Source organism: Bos taurus, chromosome 1 (assembly GCF_002263795.3).
Source record: "Bos taurus isolate L1 Dominette 01449 registration number 42190680 breed Hereford chromosome 1, ARS-UCD2.0, whole genome shotgun sequence".
Taxonomy (NCBI): domain Eukaryota; kingdom Metazoa; phylum Chordata; class Mammalia; order Artiodactyla; family Bovidae; genus Bos; species Bos taurus.
In genome coordinates, this window is record NC_037328.1 from 113,324,713 (window position 1) to 113,344,411 (window position 19,699).

Genomic DNA, 19,699 nt, shown 5'->3' on the forward strand with positions numbered 1-19,699 from the left:
TGATCATATTTTTTTCATTAGTATTTCTTAATTCCAGTCCTTCCCATATTCCATCTTGTTCTGTCATCCCATTCTGTCTCCCCAAAATCACAGCCTAAGTCTCTCTACATACATTCTTGCCTTCTCCATTCCTTTCTACTCAAAGCAGTCAAAAAAATATTTCCCTGATTTAAAATGTATTATTCTTTCTGTGACATGTAAGGTCTTTTATGGCCAGGCTCCTTTCTATCACTTTGGCCTTAACCATCAATTTCTTAAGTTTCAGTGTGGAATTTTCTCACTCTCTAACATTTCCGTCGTCTTTCTTCAAGCACAATGTTCCATCCACCTGTAATAATTTACTGCTTACTCTCTCATTCTTTAGAAAGAACCTGATTCCAAAATTATATTCTTTTTCCATAACATCTCACGGCTATTGGTGGGTGGGGGATATTTTTTTTCCTTTACCCTCCTATGTTTAGTTCTCTGGGACTTGGCATACTAAATTGACAAAAGACGGATTAGCAAGTGAAGGAAGTGAAAATCCAGTATTCTTGTCTGGAAAACCCCATGGACACAGGAGCCCAGTGGGCTACAGTCCATGGGGTTACAAAAGTCAGACACAGGTGAGCACACCCATATGCACACAAAACAGATTAAATCACATATCTACAGGAGTTCACAGAATTGTGCCTCAAGGCAGGGGTTAGAACTTGGCACTTATGTATCATCTTTTAGAGAAGGGAAGGAGGAGAAAGCTATTTATGGGAAAACAAATGGTTTTTATGAAACATAAATGTGCTTTTATGAGGATAGATGGAAGATATTTTTGTTACCAAGTCTTTTTAGGTGTGATGCTGATTTGCAGTCTCCAGTGACAAAAGTCCATCTAGTCCATCTTCTCTGATTACTCTCCCAAGGAAGGGATTTATGACAATAAAGATCTGAGTTCTTCTGGGAGGCCGTGTTTTTAGGCATTTAAAAGATTTTAGGAATTCAATTGCTACGGTTCAAAATAATGTTTTCTGCCACAGTGAAGTATTCTGAACCCCTTCATATGGCTTTTTCCTTTAACTCACAATGTACATTTCTTTTGCCTTTATCTTCTCTTAAATACTGCAAGCAAATGAAAGTTGATGCCATACTTGTCTTGTTGAGTGAATATCTCCAGCACCTTTAAATCAGTGTATGTATAAATGAACCGGATAGTCCCAGGGAAATTTGCAAGCCTGTGTAGCCAAGCCACTTGATTATTCAAGAATAGCTCGTGGAAGATACTCAATGGCCTGCTCAATCAGCAATAGACAGCTTCACCTAAACATAGGAATCTTCAACTGCTGTTTTACTTAAATTGCCTAAGTGCTCTACACTGAATTTGGGTAAGCAGGCTCATCTTATGCCTTTAGATAAAGGTAGTAAACGACGACAATCCTTTAAGAGAGGCAGGAACGTTCTTATACTTAATCATTGATTTGAAACAGGTGCGAGGCTGTTTTCATGCCATAGCCACTAGTTCAAAAATTTTTAAAGGAATTAATTTCTTAAAGACTTTAGGGGGAAAAACATTCGACTCACAGGTTCTTTTACTGTGCCAACCGACATTTACAGGGCCTACTGGGAAGCAAACTCCCAAGAGAATAAACTAAAACCCAAAACCCGTTTCCTCACATGCTGGACTTCCGGAAAGAAAACCTATAAGCCTCCTGCTGCCTCTCCCTCCAAAGGTATAAAGGTAAATATCTCTGAGGACAACACAGATTTCACCTGAGCCAACCCGGGGACCTCCCGGGCCGACGTCCTGTGACGTCACCGGAAACGTCTGCTTGTGACATTTAATGTCCCTCCCTCTTGCGCTGGGCGCCGGAAGCAAAGCGGAAGTGGACGCTCACCGGCTTCCGGCCCCGGTCGCCATTTCCAGCGGTTGCAGGTACTCACGAGTTGAGGTCTGCTGGGACAATGAGCTATGACTACCATCAGAACTGGGGCCGCGATGGTGGCCCCCGCAGCTCTGGCGGGGGTTACGGAGGAAGCTATGGAGGCAGCCATGGAGGAGGCCATGGGGGGAACCGAGGCTCTGGAGGTGGCGGCGGCGGAGGTGGTGGTCGAGGCGGCCGAGGCCGACATCCCGGGCACCTGAAAGGCCGCGAAATCGGCTTATGGTACGCGAAGAAACAAGGCCAGAAGAACAAGGAAGCAGAGAGGCAGGAGGTAAACTGAGACTCGGTAGTGGAGGGAGGATGGGGCTGGACAGGTTTCTTTTCCAGCCTTCTGCCCACCCCCCCCCGCCTTTTTTTTAACTTTTTTTTTTTAACTGGTGTATGTGCTTTGTGAAGTGCAAGTGCTAAAGCTTCCTGTAGTGGATACTAGAGCGGTAGCGGAAACGTTGGCCACGTGCATCTTACCTGGAGCTGTTGAGGTTTATGCGGGCCAAGAGTACACTTTGCTTGAAAGACAGAGAACTGGGAACCAAATATTAAATTGAAGGTCCATCCGGAATTAACTTTATTGGGTATCACGTAGTATCTGTAGCTACCCTTTCCGTTATGATGTTACTTTCATTTAAGTTCTTTGCCTGATGAACTCTAAAATAGCGGTTTTATACATTAAATACAGGTTTGCGTGGAACAAAAAGCACTATTTTGAATGTAGATCCTTCCAGCTTTCATTTTAGTATTAAGATAGGCACAAACTTAGGTTTTTTATTATTACGGTGGGCTGCGGAGATTTCTGCTGATTAAGAGCTCTTTGAGAAGGAAACCTAGGATCCTAGAAGTGGAAGAAGTTTCGAGAGTTGATTTGGTCTTTTGTCTTCAGCTGGCAGTTGTTCCTTTGATTTGTATACTAAACACCTGTCTGTAGTAAAGGAACCATTAAAGTTCCCCGAGTGGCCTATTGTAATAATTATGTATATATGATTAAACCTAAGTCTTCTTAATATGAGCTCTACAGTAGCTTTCTACTTAAAAAGCCACTTAAAAAGCATCTTTCATATTAGATGCAGAGTGTGATTGAATCACCATTTAGGCTTCTGTGTTTCAGTTATCCCATTTCTTTGTTTTCCTTTTATCTAACTGAACTGATGTCATTTTTATTGAATTTCGGGGGAACGTTATCCATTTACCTTAACAATTTACCATTATTCTTCAAACGACATATTTATTTGACATGCAAATAATTAGAGTATTCATCGAGCAAACTTTTTTTTAAAGTTAAGGGAAGCACATCTAAGTTGTCTTGAAATTGGGAGAATGATTGAATGATTAGTATTTGAGAATATACATAGTAACTTCCCAAGAATTCTTTATCAATTTTTTTTTTTACCCTTTTTTCACACAAGGTTTTATGCATGTTGCTATGGAGATCTGAAAAGTATTCAAGGAACTTACAGTCTAGTTGAAAAAATAAGAACTAAAAGGATGAAACGTTAAGCAAATCAGGAAAATCTGTTATTTCCACCTGAAGCCAGTTGTACATTGCATGATTATAAACTAAACTCTTGACTTCCGCCACCTCCCAAAACCTTCTCCATTTTAGTACAAGTCACTGCCAGTTTTTCATTTGTCAAGGCCAAAATGAGATTGGTTTTGATTCTTTCATTTCAGCAAATCTGTTTTCCTTCATATATCTCAACTCTAACCACCTATCTCCACAGTAGTTACCATAGATCAAGCCACTATTTTGTTGTCTTTCCCTGAATCTTAACTGCCTGGTCTTCTATTTCTACTCCTTCCCATAAAATCTGACTCTTGTAGAGCCTTCAGTTCAGTCATTCAGTCGTGTCCGACTCTTTGCGACCCCATGAATTGCAGCACTCCAGGCCTCCCTGTCCATCACCAACTCCCGGAGTTCACCCAAACTCATGTCCATCGAGTCGGTGATGCCATCCAGCCATCTCATCCTCTGTCGTCCCCTTCTCCTCCTGCCCTCAATCTTTCCCAGCATCAGGGTCTTTTCAAATGAGACAGCTCTTCGCATCAGGTGGCCAAAGTATTAGAGTTTCAGCTTCAACATCAGACCTACCAATGAACACTCAGGACTGATCTCTAGGATGATTTCTATTTCTATTTCTACTCCTTCCCATAAAATCTGACTCTTGTAGAGCCTTAGATCATCTCATTCTCTAGCTGACAATTTGAAAGCCAGGTCACTTCTGTCTCAGTCTCATACATTTCGGTCGCATCCTAATGTGTTTTCCAGGAATCTTGGCAATTTAGATTCTACATATCAGGTTTCCTTCTATGACCCATACCTTTCTGAGCTCATTTCCCAATCTGATGTAATTAAAGCTTTCATAAACATACTTTTTTTTTTTTTTTTGCTTTTTTATTATAGTTCTCATACCATTCTCTAAAATTATCTCTCCATTTTCTCTACTAAATATTTCAGTTTTTTGAAATATTTCAATAATTTGGCTCAGCCTCTCTTTTTTTGATCACTTTCAGCCCTGCATGATTGCTTGCTTCCCATTCAAGATTCCCAAACCTTTACCTTTTAAGTAATCTTTCTGCTTACAGTGACTGTGTTCTAATGATGCATTGTTACAGTTTCAAAAGATATTTTTGAGGCTCTAATGTATTTGAAATAGTATTAGAGGCACCTTACAGAAATTGTGGTGTGTTAGGTGCTATAGGGCAGTTAGAATACAATGTTTAAGTAGTACAGTAAGGAAGCTATGGGCTTATCACCTGACTCAAATTAGGAAGAGCTTAGTAGGTTCCCTAGAAAAAAAAACCCTTAAGCTGAAACTTGAGAAAGTATATTTGTGTTTTTGACTTGGGGTCTTAGGCAGAAGCAGCAGCATGCACCACAGCCTAGAGGTCAGGAGGAATGTGTTCAAAGAACTGATCAAGTAAGGGCATGGCTGAGGAGGGCACAAAACAGACTATATTTTAATTTGCAACCCAGTACTTATGTATAACTGAGCAAGGCGTTTCATAAAATAATACTTAATTACCTGTACATTGCCCTGGGGCTTTTGTTTTTGTTTCTACCTTTCTGCCCTCTCCTCCTGCCCCCCTTTAATGCTGGTCACGATACTTTCATTGCACAGATAGCAGTATGAAAGGTCCTGGACTAGAAGATAAGTAGAGCTCTGACGTTCTTTCCCCTAAGAACTCTAGCAAAGTCATTAAAGCATTTTAAGCAAAAATGAAGTGTTAGATTTGTGTTTAAATTCACTCTGGGTACCCGTATAGAGAATGGATTGAAGAAGAGACAATTCTGGGACGGGGAGACCAGTTAAATAGCCCCTGCAGTAATTCAGGTGAGGAATGACACCTTGAATTAGGACATTGGCAGTAGGGATGGCAGAAGTGGACAGCTTCAAATGTTTTAGGAGATAGACTCAAGATGATTTTATCCGGAGGAAGGGGAAAGCAGGTGTGAATGAATGACACTAATGACCACAAAGAGCACACTTATTGGAGGAAAACGATGGGATCAGCTTAAGCACACCAAGTGTGGTATTATAGGGCATATAAGTGGTGGTTTCAGGGAAGTAGAAGGCTGTGTGGATCTGATGCCTAGAGGAATCTAGACTGCAGGTGAACACTTGACAAGTTTGTGGGACTATGCCTAGTAGTTGAGATATAGAAGTGAATGGGAATAGTGATGGGACAGGCCTGAAATCCGTAGACCATTGCTTCTCAAACCTGAATCACCTGGTATCTTGTAAAAATGTAGAACTCGCGCGGGCTCAGATACAGCTTTTCTCACAGGCTCCCAGATGACGTCAATACTGCTGGCCTGCTGAGCACTCAGGCTGTATAATGAAGAACAAGAGAAACAAGGTATGGGCTGAGGAGGAGAAGCTTGAAAGATCTAGGAAGGAGCCTTCAGAGAAGAGAAAAATAAGGATGTGGATGTTGTTTTGGAATCCAGGAGAATCCTTTAGGGAGAAAAAGAGTATATAGAAAAGTGAAAGTAATCAGTAGTGGCAAATGCTGCACTAATGTCAAGTAATATAAGAGTTCAGAGTGTCTTGGATTTAGCAACAATGTAATTGGTAACCTTGATGAGAGCACTTTTCATGGAGTTGTGGAATTAAAAACCAGATTACAGTGGAGTGCCTGGAGAAGGAAAGAGGCAGAAATGGGGTACTTCCAGGCAGTTCTACAGTGGAAAGGAAGGAGAAAAGTTAAGGGTGGGAGAATTCAAGGGAAAATATTTGTTTTTGTTTTAAAAGTGAAGAGGTTTGACTGTGTTCAATTCCTACCATCATGAACTGATGTTAAGGAGCCAGTGGAGAGGAAAGGTGTATTAGAGAAGACTAAATCATGTTACAGTAGTAGTAGATAGCCCACAGATCTTAATGAATTATCACAGTAAAGGTTTTCTGCTCACATTACTTGACCATTGGAGTTCACTGAACAGTTCTCATGAGAGTAAAGTCCACAGAGCCTCTGCGCAATAATTTGGTCAACATTGTGAGTCTCCTTTGCCAGGAGTTTCCAATTATAAGCTGAAAGAATATTTGAGAATGTCCAGAGCAGGAAAGGGATAATCAAAAAATCAAATACCTTGATAAGTCATGAAACCTAAAATATGTGTTTGAGATTCTTCAGGCAGAGGGTGAGGTAAAGTGAAAAGTAATGTAACTGGAAGAAGGTTAGGAAGGAGACACCTACAGAAAAGGGCTAGATTCAGGTTTGGAATTTCAGCATTCTTGAATTAACTGCCACAGCCTCTGGGGCCTCATTGTACAGAAAACCTCATTAAAAATAATTTGCCAAAAATGTTTTATATGTTTTTCAGGGGCTATTTTGTCTTTCAATCATCTCACCTTTTTGTGAATATAAAATTAATATTACAAGTTGAGAACTTTTTAAGTGAGACTATTTATAATGTAAGAGATTTAAATGCTCATTGCCACCAAAACATTTCTTGCATTTTTTAACTTTTGTTTTTATCAGAACATTTGCGTTTATTAAATTTAATTGTATCTTTTAAATTTTAAGATAGGAAAAAAGTAATAACAGTATAATGTAAGGGTAGAAAGAGCACCAAAGTTTTAGTAAAGGACATAATTCTTTCTTCACCAGTTATAGTAGAGATGATTTTATAGACACATAGTAGAAAAGTGTTTGGAAGGCAAGTGGGGGTGGGTTTAACTTTCTTTTATATGTTTGTTGAACATATATTGTGTTGCTTTAATTTTTTTAGTTGTCAGATGATTTTGCACGTTTTCTCATGTTGATAAGGGTGCTTTTTCCTTTGCACAACATAGAGAGCTGTAGTACATATGGATGAACGTCGAGAAGAACAAATTGTGCAGCTGCTACATTCTGTGCAAACTAAGAATGATAAAGATGAAGAAGCACAGATATCTTGGTTTGCTCCTGAAGATCATGGGTAAAACAAAAAGTATTCTTTTTAAAAAAATTAACAGAGTGACACTTGTTTTAAGCATTTGCTTGCAAAAAATGATAATAAATATTGTTAGACTCTTCTATAAGTGTAATTTAGCCTCAAAGTATTTTTTCTTCTTATGTAGATTGAGCAGGGTTAGTGAAAGATTTAAAAATCTAGGTGGTATCATTCCCACAGAAGAATTTAATGGTAGGAATAATCTACTTACATAGTAGGCTGATGAAGTTATTATTTATTGTTCTAACTACCCACCATTGTATTTCCAAAATTCTCTTGTGGAGGAGATCTGTAAAAAGTTAAATTGCTGTTGTAGGAAATTCATAGAAACTATCATCAGGGCAAATTAGAAGTAGTTTTTCTGGGACTGCGTAGTATAGCATCCCATTTGTAGCTCAGAAAGGGTAGCAGGAAGAAAATGAAGTTGTGTAATAAAACAAGGCTCAGAAAATTAGGTAAAGAAAAACACTAAGTCATTGCTATGAAGGAATGACTATTGGGTAGATTTTTGTTGTTTAACTACCACAAGGAATAACCTATCTGTCAGTATCTATTTGTAGGGTGGAAATTGAATTTATTATAAGAATCTAAGTATTTTCATATTGCTCTACTAAGATAAAAGAATAAGCACTTGATTTTGGTGATTTTGAAATCATTAAACAGCATATTGTTCTATTGTTTCAGGGCTTGAGTGGATCTTTATTTAACCTTTATCATTTTTTTATTTTTTCAAAATAGATATGGTACTGAAGCTCCTGCTGAGAACAAACCAAATTCAGTAAAGAATGTGGAGCATCAGGAAAAAAAAATGATAAATCAAGAAAAGAGGCCATTTAGAATCAGGGACAAATACATTGATCGTGATTCTGAATATCTCTTGCAAGAAAATGAACCAGATGCAACTCTAGACCAACAATTATTGGAAGATTTACAAAAGAAAAAAACTGACCTTCGGTATATTGAAATGCAGGTAATGGAAAGAAAAGATTTTTACTTGTCATCTCTTCTGACACTTGATAAAAATGTATTTATGGTTAGAGGTAGCTGCCTGATACCTAAATGAGTTGAGATTTTTCAACAAGCCATCCTCTGAGAGTCCCCCACCCCTACCCTATCCCTCCCACCCACCCCATAGTACAGAAAAGTAGTGAGAATGGAATTACACATAAGGAGCCTGTCTCACAGTTTATATGATGAAGAGAAGAAATATTTAAGAAATGGGTAGTGCAGATGGAAAAAAAATCACTCTTTAATATTTTTAGACTGTTAGTGAGATGTTATAAGAGACAGGTTGGTTAGAATTGTAAAGTTGTTTTCTTCTGGAACATCTAATCCACTCTTTCCTTTTACAGATGTTAAAATTAAATCCCTCAAAAGTCATATGATGTGCTTAGGTACACTGACACTTTAAAGACAGAACTGTGGCAACTGAGTTCTCTTGAAATTTTTTCAGTATTTTCTTATCCTGGGCAAGGTCCCTCCTGCTAAAACATGAAATTGAATGCTTTGTGGATGGATGGATGCTCTAGAGATAGATGTAATAAAATGTTCATTTTTTTTTTTTTTTTAAAGAAACTAGGGAATTCTGAGAGCCATGTCTTTAATGTGCAGATATGTACTGCCGTTTTTGAGAAAGGCAGATCATTGTATCTCCTGTAGGAAAGAAAGGATCTTTTGGCTCAGTGAAGGTTGAATATCCTTATTAAAACAGATCAGCTGAGGTTGTCTAGGGACCAAATGCTGTAGCTCTTTGATGCCTTTTGAGTGAAAATATGTATTAGGGGCAGAGAAGATTTCAAGATGAAGTTATTGAGACTATTTTACCTGAGAGCTGAGCTGCTTGTATAAACTTAGGAACACAGTGTTAGCTGCCATCTCTGCATTGTATGGAGGACAGAACTCAGATATTATTGAAGATGAGTAATTGATCTAGTGCAGAGAAAGTTAGAAGAAGTGGTTGGTCTTCCTTTTGGTCAGGCATGTTGTAAATGCTTCCTGTGTACCATATCATTTAAACCTCTCAGCAGCCCTGTGCAGATTGCACTTGTCTGTTTCACAGGAGGAAAAAGAATCTTAGGTTTAGTGACCTACCTGTGCTTTGTGCTTGCACAGCTAGTACCAGAACCAGGTTTAAAATTTAAGTGTTTTTAAGACCTCAACTTTTTTCATCCTTGGTAATATGCCATATTTTTTTTCCTTTAAGTTACAAATTTTTGATAAACATTTTTCCACTTGCTTGATGCCTGTCATTGTGCTATTTTCCAAGATAAGTCTTGACACCTCAAGCTATGTGGTAAAAAAAATACTTTTGGACTCTTAATATGTTTATCTATGATATATTCTATTTATCAGGATTATAATTTGATTATATTTCTCTTGTAAAAAATTAAATTTTTTTTTTCTTTTTATAATTTCAGCGTTTCAGGGAAAAGCTGCCATCGTATGGAATGCAAAAGGTAAAATTTATATACACTATTTAATATGATTTGCAAAATGCTTAAATCCATTTGTTTTAAGCTTTGAATCAAGAAGAAATATAAATTAATGAACCTTTCCCTAAAGGATAGTCTTGGAAGTTCGTTTTATTCTTTTGAATTGTTGAAAGACCAAAAAAAAAAAAAAACATTTCTGAAGCAGTTTTACTGAAAATTTTTCTTTATTTATGTCCATGATAGAGTTTAAAAACAGAATTTTCACTTGTAAGTTTGTTTCCTCATACAATCACCCTGTATAGAATAATATAGTCTCCCATCCTTCCCTGACCTCTCAGTCTTCCTTTGTTCCGACTTTACTTTTCTTAAGGAGGGTCTGTTTTGGTCACTCTGTACCTCTTTACTCAGAACAGTGCTTTACATTCTGTAGACCCCTAGTAAATACCTTTTGAATGAATGAATCATGGTCTGCTTCTAAATACTTCTAGCTGTTACTTTGTTGGAATTTGTTCTGATATATATGAGGTATCAGATACATTTTTAAATGGTGAGTTTTCAAGTTAGACTGTTCCATAGATTAAAAATAACTCCTAACACCCTTTTGAAGTAGTGGTCGGATGGTTTTATTAGTACTACTAATTTGAAAATATTCATGTTTATCTATAAGAAGATCTTTCCTGAGTAGGCAGTTTTCCAGATAGTACCTGAATTTTAGTCATTTGATGTAGTTATTTAAAACTTCGCTCTGTTTTAATTATTTAAAAGGGAATAGTCTTAAATTATATTCTTCCTTGTTCTCAAACAGTATACAAAACGTATCCTGTAGACAAAGCCGTATTTATGATTTATAACATAAATCCTTGATGTTCTGAGTAGTTTTTTTCAGGGGATTTGCCTTATATTCAGTAGACCCACATGTCAACATTCTTTTTAATTAATGTTAATTCTTACATGAATTTATAAGCTGTCTCCTTTTCCTTGTGTGCTTTTCTTTAACAGAGCCATGGCTCTGTTCTTAAAATTTGGTGCCTCATCTCTTGAAAACTGGTAGATCCAGATACCTAAACTGTCAGTATTGCATATAACAGAATTTTCAAGTATTAATATGCTTATTAAAAACAATTAACCTTCAGTTCGGTAAGATTCAGGTAACTTTTCAGACTTAGTCATCATGTGATGGATGTTCTTCACTTTTTTCTCATTTTGAAATAGGAATTGGTAAATATGATTGATAACCATCAGGTAACAGTGATAAGTGGTGAAACCGGTTGTGGAAAAACCACTCAAGTTACTCAGTTCATTTTGGATAACTACATTGAAAGAGGAAAAGGATCTGCTTGTAGGATAGTTTGTACTCAGCCAAGAAGAATTAGTGCCATTTCAGTAAGTAAGCTCTCACTTGTTAAAATTCCCAACTTTTTTTTTTCCCATTCTTCTATGTAGTCTTGCTAGAAATTACTGATTTTGAGTGTTGGGGTGATTCTTAATTGGGTTTAAGATATGTTGCTATGAAAGCAAAATTTGGTTAGCAAGTATTTTGTAGTAAAGACCAAGAAATTGAATGACCTCTGTCTTATTGATAACAGATGTTTAGGAGTTCAAGATAAATTGCAAATCCAGGCAATTTCTATAAAACTAAATGAAAAGCTGATAATGTTTATAGAATTGAGTATGAGCTTCAAATAATCTCCATCATTAGATACTTTACCTTTTACTCCTTGATTCATTTAATACTGTTTTCAGCTGTTTTTTTTCAGTGTATAGGTACTGAATGATAGCAGTATTTCTGATTTTTTAGTGCAATTCAGTATTAGGGAATTAGTCATAGAAAAATAAGGTGTTTGGAGTTTATTTTGAAACAGGTATTAACTGCGTGTTTATTATAGATAACATTGTGTTTAGTTAGATGGCCTAGTTAAATATATGAGTTATATGTTCTGTAAAGATGTTTGGGGTTTCTTGCAGCATCAGGTGTACAGTACATTTACTTCAGTGTTATGTAATTCTTTGTGTAAATTTAAATTATGAAGCTTTCCAGTTGTATTTGATTTTATGATAGTGTGCTTTATTACATCTCTAAGTCATTTTATACAGAATCTGTGGTCAGGAACTGCATTACCAATTACAGCAATATTTTGTAGCAACTACAGTATATATTTAAGTCATAGTTTCTAAGAAATAACTGTTTTTAAAAAGTAAAGCTGCCATGTTTGTGGGAGGATAATATTCCTAGAAATGGCATAAGTTCATAGAATGGTGAAAAATAAACCACTTTCATTGTAACACTGTTATATAGCTAGACTTTGGTTAAAAATCTAATTTTACCGTTTTCACTAAAATATGACTGTCAGTTCAGTTCATTTGCTCAGTCGTGTCCGACTCTGCGACCCCATGGACTGCGGCATGCTACTGTAAATTGACAGTAAGGAGAAATGTTAATTAGGTTATTTTGTTGCTTTTTTCCCCCCCAAGATCTGTTGATATTTAAATAGGCAGTTTAATTAACAGTAAAAAGTGAAGTAATGGTCTTAATGTATTCAGGATATGATGATTGGGAAATTTTACATCTGAAGTATTTCTTAAAAGCTAATTGTCATTTTCTATTTCTAACCTCGTAAATCACTGATCTGTCACTAAATGACTGTTGGTTACTTTCAGTTGCACAAATCAGTATTAGTTTATAGGATTTCATCTGTCTAGAGCTTATCTTTAGCAGCCATAATTCTAAGAACTTAACCAAGAGTTAAGAATTAAGCCTGCTAATCTACAAAAAAGAATCAGATAAGAAAATGTATCAAGTATATAGTTACTCTGAAATTATATTCAACCTTTATGAGTTTAGATTAGAATTTCCAACTGTTTTTAAGACAAAGATAGAGAGGACTTATAGAAAGTTGCTTTGGAAATAGGAGGCAGAATTTGAGAGGAAATGAAAAGTAAGCATAAGCAGGTAGTCTTCAGCTCTTAAAGGGAACAGTTTTAGATACCTCAGACTTTAATATGTTTCTCTTGTTATCTAATGAGTAGTGTTTCAACAACTCCAGATTTTCACAGACATTTAGGATATTTACTCTAAAGGAAATGTTTTCTTTGTAACTGTATTTTATTTTAATTAAAGGTTGCAGAGAGAGTGGCTGCAGAAAGGGCGGAATCTTGTGGCAATGGTAATAGTACTGGATACCAAATTCGGCTCCAGAGGTAAAGAGTGTTCACTTGTTTTGTTTTTGGCCATGCCAGGCAGCTTGGGAGATCTTAGTTCACTGACCAGGGGTTGAACCTAGGCCCTCAGCAATGAAAGGGCTGAGTCCTAATCAGTGGACCACCAGAGAACTTCCAAGAATGTTCACTTCTTCTTTACAGGTAGATTTTTGTGAAACTTTGAAGTTGTCAGAGATTTAAAAAAAAAAGATTTTCCCCCAAATGTTTATGCTCATTATTGTTTTTAGAATTAACATTTGTAGTAACTGCAACATAGGCTTGCAACCCACAAGATCATTTTTTTTTGATCCAAATTCAGATTTGAATTGCCATTTTAAGATGTCTTTCGATTCCTGGGTTGGGAAGATCTCCTGGAAAAGGGAATGGTTACCCACTCCAGTGTTCTTGCCTGGAAAATTCCATGGACAGAGGAGCCTGGCATGCTACAGTCCATGGGGATCTCAAAGAGTCAAACATGACTGAGGAACTAACACTTTCACTTCACTTTTTTTTTTCACTTTAAGATGTCTTTTACACTAGGAAATGTTCAGAAGGATAACATTTTTCCTGGATATGTTAGTAGACCGTTACTCGCCTAAAGGAGTGGTACCACCACACAGCCTCTGACTACCTTAAGCTAGTTTGTATTCACAACCCCCATCCCCCTCCACTGTATTTTTGTAGTCCTCTGAAGCTCAAGATTCTGTTTGTCTTTTTAAATGAACTGATTTTCCAGTCACTAAACTGAAGTTGAGTTTCCTAAATATTTGGTCTTTTTCTGAATGGTAGGTCTTGTAAAGAAATCATGAATGTTGTATTTATAGCAAAAATAATGTATAATGAACTTGAAGCTAGTATTTCTCATTACTGTGCTGTAGTAGTTTTGGTAACTGAAAAATTAAGGATGAAGTTTTTCATTAAAACCGAAAGCATTTTTTAAATTGAAGATTTTCTCTTAAACGTTTGTGGTGTTTAATAGTTCATTAGTAAAGAAAACCAAGAATTAATTCATGTCTTTTATTCACAGTCGGTTGCCAAGGAAACAAGGTTCTATCTTATATTGTACAACAGGAATCATCCTTCAGTGGCTTCAGTCAGACCCGTGAGTATGTTTCAACGCAGGACATCTAGTTAAACATCATCAAAAGATGTCATTATTACATTGGATTTTATTATTATGTAAAATTAAGATGGTTCTGTTTTTGATTTTGTGCTGAGTAGCAAACTTTATGCTTCTGTTGTAGCCATCTGTCCAGTGTTAGTCACATCGTGCTTGATGAAATCCATGAGAGAAATCTACAGTCAGATGTTTTAATGACTGTTGTTAAAGATCTTCTCAGTTATCGACCTGACCTGAAAGTAGTATTGATGAGTGCAACATTGAATGCTGAGAAGTTTTCCGAATATTTTGGTGAGTAGAATTTATGATTGTTACTTTACAGAGTTATCACAAAACCACTGAATTTAGAAGCAGGTTTTTTTTTTTTTTTTTAGAAGCAGTTTTTTAAAAAATGTTTTCAGATGTTTAGTGATGCAAGTAGTCAATGTTTAGCAATGCATTATATTTGAATATTTATCTACCCTCTGCCGCTGCTACTAAGTCATTCCAGTCGTGTCTGACTCTGCGACTCCATAGATGGCAGCCCACCAGGCTCCTCTGTCCCTGGGATTCTCCAGGCAAGAGTACTGGAGTGGGTTGCCAGTCTCCAATCTACCCTCTCATAGTTTTTAAAATACTTATTTATTTTTGACTGTGTTGTGTCTGTCGCTGCACGGGCTTTTCTCTAGTTGCAGGGAGTAGGGGCTACTCTCTAGTTGTGGTATACAGGCTTCTCATTGCACTGGCTTCACGTTGCAGAGCACAGGCTCTAGGTCCTCAGGCTTAAATAGTTACAGTATATGAGCTCAGTAGTTGGTGGCACATGAACTGCTCCAGAAGCATGTGCTGCTGCTGCTAAGTCACTTCAGTTGTGTCCAGCTCTGTGCGACCCCATGGACAGCAGCCCACCAGGCTCCTCCGTCCATGGGATTTTCCAGGCAAGAGTACTGGAGTGGGTTGCCGTTGCCTTCTCCGCCAGAAGCATGTGGGGTCCTCCCATACCAGCGTTGAACCCATGTCTTCTGCATTGGCAGGCAGATTCAGTACCACTGAGTTACCAGGGAAGCCCTCTCTAGTAGTTTTTTAAAATGGTGGCATCATCTCTCGTCTTGTAGTAAAGAGATGTAGCCTTTTGGTGCTACCACCAGATAATTAAGGTGACATTAATAAAGTCAAACCACAGATTTGAAAAATTTATAAACTTTTTTTGATAGTCTTCTGTAGCTTTTATGTAGTTCAGTTCAGTCGCTCAGTTGTGTCTGACTCTCTGCGACTCCATGAATCGCAGCACGCCAGGCCTCCCTGTCCATCACTAACTCCCGGAGTTCACTCAAATTCACGTCCATCAAGTCAGTGATGCCATCCAGCCATCTCATCCTCTGTCGTCCTCTTTTCCTCCTTCCCCCAATCCCTCCCAGCATCAGAGTCTTTTCCAGTGAGTCAACTCTTCGCATGAGGTGGCCAGAGTACTGGAGTTTCAGCTTTAGCATCATTCCTTCCAAAGAACACCCAGGACTGATCTCCTTTAGGATGGACTGGTTGGACCTCCTTGCAGTCCAAGGGACTCTCAGGAGTCTCCTCCCAACACCACAGTTCAAATGCATCAGTTCTCGGCGCTCAGCTTTCTTCACAGTCCAACTCTCACATTCATACATGACCACTGGAAAAACCATAGCCTTGACTAGATGGACCTTTGTTGGCAAAGTAATATCTCTGCTTTTCAATACACTATCTAGGTTGGTCATAACTTTCCTTCCAAGGAGTAAGCGTCTTTTAATTTCATGGCTGCAGTCACCATCTGCAGTGATTTTGGAGCCCAAAAAAATAAAGTCTGACACTGTTTCCACTGTTTCCCCATCTATTTCCCATGAAATGATGTATCTCAGGCTAAAGTGGCAATTTGCTAATAACAGTGATAACTGTGGTATCAGTGATAACTGTGGAATACCCTCAGCTTGGCTGGGTAGAGTATTTGGCCTATCTTCATCAATGCTCATTGATACCTTGTGAAGTAGGTGCTATTCTCATTGTTACAGATGGAAAACAACCTCAGAATAGTTAAGTAGCTTACCCAAGGTTGCATAATTAACAGAGGGTCAGGATGATTTGAAACTAAATTTGAGGGAATTCCCTGGGAGTCTTAGTGCTTTCACTGCTGGGGTCTGGGTTCGATCCCTGGTCAGGGAACTAAGATCCCACAAGTTGCATGGAGTAGCCAAGAAATAACAGAGAACCTAAATTTGAGTAGCTGCAGAGTACATTCTTTTAAAATATGCCTCACTGTCTCTACTGCTCAAATTGGGGAAGGAGGAGAAATGGGAGAACATTAAAATGGAATAGCACTATATTTAATGTGTTTGTAATCAGCCCAGTTGACCCTCAGAGCCTTACTTTGTTTTTGTCTGTCTCAGTCCTTATGATGAGAAATCCAGAACTAACATTGAGTAAACTTACACAGGTCAGATACATAAGTGTACTCAAAGTTGTGGTGCCACTTCAGTTACTTCCATCTGTGCTGTAACTTTGGCCTTTGTTTACAGAGAATATGGTTTATTTTGTTTGGTATAGAACCTAAATAACATTTAAGTAACAGTACTGAGAGACTTCTTTTTTAACTAGTGATTCTAAAATAGTAAGCAGTAGTTTAATACTTGGTTAGTTCTTGCTGTAACTACTCCTTTCCCTAATTCTGGATGCTACAGAGGTCATTTCACTAAAGGTAGGTTTCACTAAAACTTAGGTTCTCATGGCACCATCTTGGCTAATGATGAAGAGAAATAGACTTAATAGGTCTTGAATCCAACTTAAAATACGCTATTTTTTTTGTATTCTGGGTTACTTTGTAGAATTGTGAGGTTTGCATACAGTTTGATAACAGTAAATTGCTACTGAATGAAGACTAAATGCTGTTTTTATTAAATGAGATATGGAAAAATAAGGTATAGCTGTAAAAGTTTCAGGACCCTTTTCTGAAGTTAAAACTAATGTAGTCATTGTCCTATTCACAGTTAATTTTTTTTTTTTTTTACATTTGAATACAGATTTATGTTTTATCTACCATAATAGGTAACTGTCCAATGATACATATACCTGGCTTTACTTTTCCGGTTGTGGAGTATCTTTTGGAAGATATAATTGAAAAAATAAGGTAAGTAAATATTAGTAAGTAAAAGATTAAAAGTACTAATATACTTTAGTATATTAGTATCACTATTTTGTCAAACTTTAGTCTAAGAAACTCACCCTTAACTATTTCTTTCTAAAACATTGTTTTTCCTTAAATCAGGGATTCCCAAACTTAGTTGCACATTGAAATCACTTGGAGTCTTTGAAAATCCACATTGACGCTCATACCATATTATATTACAGAGCCTGGGCTTTAGCCACATATCAGTATTGTCTAAAGACTCCTGGGCAGAAAAGTTTGTGAATCTCTGTCTTTAGTGTTGAACTTCTGTTCTGATTCTCCTTCCTGGTATTCCTTTGCTGGCCTCCATTTCCCACCCTTTAAATATGATATTCCCTTAGAGTTCTCACCTTAGATGTTTCTCACCGTTTTATGATTTCATTGTGCAATCCTATTTCCATGACCATAGTTCCAGGTTTTCAGAACTATTTTCCTACAGCTTTCAGAACTATGGTTTCAAAACTGAATTCTTCCTGAATTCTAAACTTAACTAAATCTATACTCAGCAGCATTCCAGTATCACAGATTTCTTGAACCTCACATTTTTCAAACAAAAACTGTCATCTTATATTTGATTCCCACTGTGCTTCCACCAAAAAAAAATCTATGTTGCTTAGTATGCTTTATAATGGTTGCTCCCGTTGTCTTCCACCCGGTTGTTTAAACTCTAAATCAAAGTAGCTGGATGTTTCAAGCAGTTATGTTCCAGGATACGTTAACTGCTTTACACGCTTAGTAACCAAAGTACTGTAAGTCATTCTGTATCCCGTCCCACTTTCCCCCATGAAACCCTGAGAGCTTTCTCCTTGAACATACCTTCTCGTTTTTATTTTTTCTACTTAAGGGCCTTATTGTCTCTCCTATGTTAGTATAAGAGTTTCTCCTGGGCACTGTGGTTTTCACTGTCACAGATGCTGCCATCTGTTTTCCCCAAAACTCTGGTCATGTAAGCTTTCTTCCCTAGGGTATTCCCCTTGAGATTTCTCTTTGAAAACTAGTTGAAGAACCTTTGTTGCTTTGTCATGGCCTAGAGCAGAGCAGCTCAGCTGGTATGCCCAAGTTATGATCCCATTCACGCTGGCCTTGAGCTGCTAGCAGGCTTCTCGAGGAGCCATCAAAATTACCTTAGTATCACTTGATGAGAGAGGGCTGAAGGCACAGACCCACAGGATCAGGTTCCAGCTTCTTAGCCTGTCACCCCAAGGCTCTTTACAGTCTGGCCCTGTCTGTCTAGTGGTATGCATTATGCCACTTCTCTTATGCACTGTCTCTTCTATGCCAGCTTGTGCCCTTTCTTTCATAGTTTTATGCTTTGTTACATGCTGTTTCCTCCTTTATTTGCCACCTTCTCCACTTTTCATATGTAAACTATTATGTAAGAACAAATCCCTGCCCATCAGCCTTCTCTGATAACCTCTCACAGTGAGTTACCTTCTCAGCAAGACTGCCAGAGCACTTTTATCATATCTCTTGTACCGCTTACCTTACTGCCATGTGATGTGTCTTGTTATATATGTCTCTTGCACTAGATTTCAAATTTTCAAAGTGGAAGATTTTGTCCTATGCATCTTTGTAACTAGTACATAGCACAGTGCCTGGCCTATAGTAAACATCTGAAAACTAAATGGACAGATGTAGAAACATTTGTGCTGAGATTTTTCAAGATTCCACAGCTTACTTGTTAAAGGAGAAAACCAGAAAGTGATGGTGGGAAGGTGAGAACAACGATCCTACTGCGTATTTTACATGGGGAAAAGTCAGCTGAATTTTGAATGGACATCTATATAACATATTTTTGAAACTATATGGCTTGCACTGTGCACTAAGATCTGAGAAAAAACAAGGGAACAACAACTCATTGCACAACTTTGGAGCTTGTATCTCGATAGGGATACATACAGGCTATTATTCTTAAGGAGTACACTCTGGTCATACTCTCATGACCAGAGTTTTGGGGAAAACAGATGGCAGCATCTGTGAGAGTGAAGACCACAGTGCCCTCAGAGAAACTCTTATACTAACATAGGAGAGAGAATAAGGACCTTAAGTAGAAGAAGTAAAAACGAGAAGGTATGTTCAAGGAGAAAGCTCTCAGGGTTTTCATGGAGGAAGGTGGGACAGGATACAGAATGACTTAACAGTTCTTTGGTTACTGTTCTGGGTAAGTGAAGAGTGTGTAAGGCAGGGATAGCGTGGACAAGTCAGGAAAGCAGTGAGGTCGGCAGGCCAAGGAGGGAAATGTGTGTCAGGGAGGAACATGTTAAAGTGAAAGAGTGTATGTTGGTCTTCCATGCTCTGGTTAGATCGTCAGTGCTCATATATTTTTATGCTCTCCCTCCTCAGTTCCACTTTCAACCACGTGGCCCCGTTTCTTACCATAGCACATTAACCAGTTGTTTTCTAAGGTAATAACAGGCAACAACCTGACAGTAGAACAAG

The 19,699-nt window shown here is 37.8% G+C and overlaps 1 protein-coding gene across 2 annotated transcripts in view; it reads left to right on the plus strand.

Annotated features, from left to right (window-relative positions):
• Positions 1–1,903: 1,903 nt before the first annotated feature.
• The window catches only part of DHX36 (DEAH-box helicase 36), a 47,526-nt gene continuing 29,730 nt past the window's right edge, over positions 1,904–19,699 (plus strand). Inside the window, exons 1-10 of one of the 2 annotated variants that reach the window (XM_005201792.4) lie at positions 2,108–2,187; positions 5,697–5,768; positions 7,205–7,329; positions 8,083–8,314; positions 9,762–9,800; positions 10,989–11,159; positions 12,895–12,974; positions 14,002–14,076; positions 14,219–14,385; positions 17,140–17,221. In XM_005201792.4, the coding sequence (XP_005201849.1) occupies positions 5,748–5,768; positions 7,205–7,329; positions 8,083–8,314; positions 9,762–9,800; positions 10,989–11,159; positions 12,895–12,974; positions 14,002–14,076; positions 14,219–14,385; positions 17,140–17,221 (992 nt within the window). In that variant the 5' untranslated portion in view covers positions 2,108–2,187; positions 5,697–5,747. Of the gene's footprint in view, positions 2,188–5,696; positions 5,769–7,204; positions 7,330–8,082; positions 8,315–9,761; positions 9,801–10,988; positions 11,160–12,894; positions 12,975–14,001; positions 14,077–14,218; positions 14,386–17,139; positions 17,222–19,699 lie in introns of both variants that reach the window. The other variant, NM_001080251.1, reaches the window with a different exon arrangement.